Source organism: Limulus polyphemus, unplaced genomic scaffold (assembly GCF_000517525.1).
Source record: "Limulus polyphemus unplaced genomic scaffold, Limulus_polyphemus-2.1.2 Scaffold3102, whole genome shotgun sequence".
NCBI lineage: Eukaryota > Metazoa > Arthropoda > Merostomata > Xiphosura > Limulidae > Limulus > Limulus polyphemus.
Genome location: NW_013668712.1, coordinates 124,212 through 129,553, shown reverse-complemented (window position 1 = coordinate 129,553; position 5,342 = coordinate 124,212). Strand labels below are relative to the sequence as shown.

General features: G+C 30.7%; 1 protein-coding gene across 1 annotated transcript in view; it reads right to left on the bottom strand.

Annotated features, from left to right (window-relative positions):
* The window catches only part of LOC106468659 (ubiquitin carboxyl-terminal hydrolase 48-like), an 82,269-nt gene that overhangs the window by 11,999 nt on the left and 64,928 nt on the right, over positions 1-5,342 (bottom strand). The window contains exons 23-24 of the mRNA XM_013929096.2: positions 3,148-3,258; positions 2,248-2,375 (exon numbers count right to left, since the gene is read on the bottom strand). Coding sequence (XP_013784550.1) covers positions 2,248-2,375; positions 3,148-3,258 — 239 coding nt within the window. The remainder of the gene's footprint in view (positions 1-2,247; positions 2,376-3,147; positions 3,259-5,342) is intronic.

Here is a 5,342-nt window from a genome sequence, read left to right as displayed (position 1 = left end):
GGACTTGTGTCGCTAAAGTTTCGTCGGAACGAAGTTACGGAAAATCAATTAACAAAACGGAGACGTAACAATACTATATTCCTATTTTACAATTTTTTCAGGGCAAAGTACTAAACTAAAAAAAAACAAACAAAAACAAACATCCAAACATTACTACAAGATACGTAATCGGTTTTATAGAACCATAAAACAAAGGTTTTTAAAAAAGAACAAGTACAAGCCTAATTACAAAATAAGAAAATTACAAAATTGCTAGAAATTTTGTTATTGGAGTTGAAGAAGTTCATGTATCTACATTGTTTCCAATACATTATGTGTTCTTCTAAATCAAAGTTCAAGTTTGTTTTTGAATTTCGCGCAAAGCTACTCGAGGGCTATTGGCACTAGCCGTCCCTAGTTTAGCAGTTGTAGACTAGAGGGAAGGCAGTTAGTCAACACCACCGACCGCCAACTCTTGGGCTATTATTTACCAATGAAGTGGGATTAATTGTCACATTATAAAGAGTCCCCAATGATGTAAGGGCATGTTCGTTGACAGGATTTAAATCTTGAATGTGTGTATATATATATATTAACATATTATTATTGAGGTTTTTCGTCTATATGGGGTACGTCTGAAGAAAACAAAAAATACTGTTATTGTTTTTTTAACATAAAAATCAAGTTTTTTGTTTTACTTTTTTTATCGCCTACTTTACGTGTTTCGTATTCAGACTTGTACTTTTATTTTATATCAAATTTCTTCATAAATTCCTAATTTTGGTTCCAGTCTAAGCAAACCGTACTGCATTTTGTTTCGATAATTCAGTTTTATACGACTTTCAACTTTCTTTGTTGAACGTATTAAAGATAAAACTAAAATTGCTCTCATACAATACTCAAATTCGAAGAATAAGCCTAATCTACGGCGGCAAACATTGCGATAGTAATTTTCAACGTGTAGTCCCCCAGACAATGAGGAAAATACGGGGTGTTTTAAAAAATGATTCTTCACGGTATGAAACTCTGAGAGTTTCAACAGATTCTCAAATTGCGCCGACTGGTTCAATTTTATCAGCTTTATAGGCTGGATGATTAGGTAGAAAAAGAACCAACTAGTCTAGAAAATAAATTGTTTCCTGTACATAAAGTGGTTATTATCTACAGGATAATAACCTCGAACACAGAGAGTTAGCCTCCACCTGCCTCCCTTTCACCTGCCACAGCCAGTCCGTGTAAATGTGGATAGCACTAGTGATTAGGCAGTGGTTAATCAAACTCACTCTATCAAAATCCTAGACTGTACTGTACAATCACCAGTAGAGAAGTTAAAACTAATAGTTGGGTAATTACGTTCTGACGTGAAGAAAAATTTTCAGAAGTCGAAAGTCTTTGACTGTACGAAACTTTCTCGAAATACCAAACCAGTAGATAACTAATGGTTGAACTTTTCTTTAGTCTTAACTAATAAGTAATTAACAATAACAGTAACACACTGTTAAGACTTATCTTTGAAGTGATTTTTAACCCTAGAAAATATATGTAAAATATGAAAACTAGTTTAATTTGCCATACCGATATATAACTGGTAAGAATAACAAGAACTATATTGCATTTTAATTAAAAATCACTAACTTTATATTTTTCAGTAAACATAGTTTTGTTTCTTTGGGACAATTATCTTGCTCACTTCTGTTTTAAATAGTTTTCATAAAACAAAAGAAATGACATCCTGTGGAAAACTGAAAAAATGCAAATAAAAATAAGGAAAACATAAAACTCGATGGGATTCAGTAATACCTTAAACATTATCCCTTTGAATCTAATTAACAATTGGTTTTACAATTATTAATTTCAATAATTAGCTCAAGGTTAGCTAATATTAATAGTAATTGTTAACTAGTTCATTGTTCTTTAATGTCTCTGTTTGTTGAGTTTTGTGCAAGCTTAGTCAACACCATCAACTGCCAACTTGTAGACTATTCCAATTGAATAGTGGGATTTCATCAATTACTCTTATAACACACCCACAGTCCCAGCATTAATACAATATTTTATTTTGGTGATAATGGGGTGTGAATCACGGAGCCTCAGATCTGCAGTCTGGCTACTGGGCTATTATACGCAGTGCCCTCACTTAGTAGTAATCAATAATTAGTTTAATGATAGCTAATATGAATAGTAATCATTAGTTAGCTTAATGTGACCTAATATCTATAGTAACAAACAGTTAGCCATCGAGAGACAATAACCAATCAAATTACTCACCTGGTGTACTGTTAATAACCGGACAGTCTGGGGAATTGTTTTGTATTTCTTTCCACACCCTAATCTCTGTGTCAACTTGAAACAAACGAGCGATTATCCGCCACTCGTACTCCCACACCAAATAAAGCCTGTTACAAGTAGACCACATTTACGTATGTATGTGCTGGTGTTAACAAACATTTTAATGGAAGTCTTCTCTATTTTTTCTACCACCTTATTAATAAACCTTATGTATTATAAAAATTAATATCTTTGTAAACATATGGCTTAAAAATGTATTTACTGAAATGAAACATAACAATACCTTCGTTTTCAGGATAAATACTACATTTAGAAATATCAAGTGTACTGAAATATACGAAGTGTTTTGTAGATAATATCTTTCTCTCTCTCTCTTTTTATTTTGCTGATTTCACCGTCTGTTCCAAGAGAAATATATATAATATTCTAAGTGACCTTTTATTTTGGTTTTACCGTGTTAAATTGCTTGGGAATAGTTATCGAATAACATGCTATGAATTTTCTTGTCAGAATTTTCCTAAAATTTACTTAGTTTTAGCTGAAGAAGTGTCATTTAGAAGTGCTATAACAAATGTATATGTGACACCTTGTTTAAGATTTTTCTGTAAACATTATGAATATATATTATGAATAATTAGCAGTTTGAGGATCAAGTCAGCGTACCAATTTCCTCATTTGGAATCATTGTCACATTTTTATCAATAAAATTGGAAGAATTTCAACCTTTTGTCACTGATTATTTATTTGTGGCCTTTGTGTTATGATTTATGGAATAAAATGTTACACCTCGCTTCTTAGCTCTTAATCTCGGATCAGGTATAATATAACTTAAGTTTTAGTAGGTACAGTACATGCCCAAAAAAACGACACTAGACTAACCTACTTTGTGGGTCGATATCACCTGTGATCTCTGGTGAATAAAGAAGTAGACGATGTGGGCAGAGGAGCTCTGCATTAGATACAACAGTGACAGGCCTCTTCTTGGGATCTCTGCACAATAAAAAAAAACTATAATTTCAATAACTCTTTCATGGATAAAGTAACCTGCCAAAAAAAAAATAACCTTGATACTTGAATCAACTTTAATACATTAAAATTACTTTTCCTCATGGGTGTCATTAGATACGAGGCTGGGGGAAACTGATAATTTTTTGAAATAAAAAAGTTAATTAAAATTTTTAAATGAAGAATATAATACATTTTTAATTCAAATAACCCTTAGAGGTAATTTAAAAAAAAAATGAAAGAGTTGCCAAAATTAATAGTTTTCTGAAGAATACATTATCTTAATTACATATATATCTAAAATGTTTAAAATATAGTGCATTTCACAGAAATCTTAAAAACTAATTTACTAATATATTTTATTTAAAATCATGTCAGTTTTCTTTTTTAACAGAGTTAATGAGCTTGAACTCTCAGACGTCTTTACCAAGTCGGCAGCATTCTGGAATTTATCCTTTGAATTAAGCATATCCAATAGCAAACTGTGTCATTTATGTACTATTCTTGGAAGAAGAAAGATCTTATCATAACATTCACTGTTTAACTGAAGTCACATTTGTTTGCTACACAATGGGCTATCTGTGCTCTGCCCACCACAAGTAGCAAAACCCGGTTTCTAGCATTGTAAGTCCACAGACGTACTGCTGTGGGGCTAAAGTCACACTTCTTGTTATGATTTTATTATGTAGTAATTATTGAAAACTTTGTTTACAACAAGCAGGAACCTAACAAAACTTTTTAATTGCTGTGTCATGATATGGAAGATTGTTAGTTTTCAATCTTAACAAATAAACTAGATACGAACGTATTTGTTTAAAATACTCCACTTAACTTTTCTTCTTAAACTAGCCTTATCGCTTACTGAATAGTCATAATAATGATAAAACTTAAGACTTGATTTGAAACTACTATAGTGAAAATATTTATTAAAATAGCAAAGAAAGTAAACAAATATATAAGAATTACCATCACTAATCAATTATCAGCCTTTTATGTTTTCATGATGGAAATCTATTGAAAATGGCCAAAAGCAGTTGCAAAAATAAAACTTAAACTCAAAAGATATATATATATATATTTGAGATTTCACAACTTCTTCAATGAAAAACAAATTATTAGCAAACTGGAAGCAGGTTTTGTACTTCAAAAACTGCTGCCATCTATTAACAAATACTAAAAACGCGATATTATTAAAATGTCAGAGTAATTACTACTTTATATAGTATCATATGTAAAAAATGCAGTTAGATGAGGTTTAGTAATTCAATTTGTGGAAGTGAGTAGAATTTTCTTTAATAATCTTACTCATTGGGAGGGAGGGGGGAAGTGTTCCTATTTATAAAATTAAAAAATTGAGGTGATTACTATAGATTTTTTAAGTTTTAATTTTATCTTCCAACAACTATTCTTGTTATTTTGCATAATATACTCCTGTATGGTGGTTACATGAACAATTAAGTAAAAAAAAGGCTTAGATGCTTTGGAATTATGAAATAATTTTCAATTATTTATTAGTATTTTACAACTCACTCGTATAATTCTCACTAATACAGTAATATTTTACAAACTTACCATTTTTAAAATTTACCTAAAAACCTATTCCTCAATCAACCAGTTGTATTTAGTAATTTTATTTAAGACTAGTGAAGTTTTGTGAAGCATCAGAAAATACACATTGTCATAGCGTTTTTAGGGTTAATCAGAAGTAATAGAAATTATATATTGCATCATATTGTTTTCAAAATGAAACATTATTAGTTTAAAATACAGATTGTGTTATACTGTTTCCAACACAATCCAGTATTAACAGAAAATACAGGTTACGTCAAACTGTTTCCAAGACAATCCAGTTTTAGCAGAAAATACAGGTTATGTCAAACTGTTTCCAAGACAATCCAGTTTTAACAGAAAATACAGATTGTGTTATACTGTTTCCAACACAATCCAGTATTAACAGAAAATACAGATTATGTCAAACTGTTTCCAAGACAATCCAGTTTTAACAGAAAATACAGGTTACGTCAAACTGTTTCCAAGACAATCCAGTTTTAACAGAAAATACAGGTTGT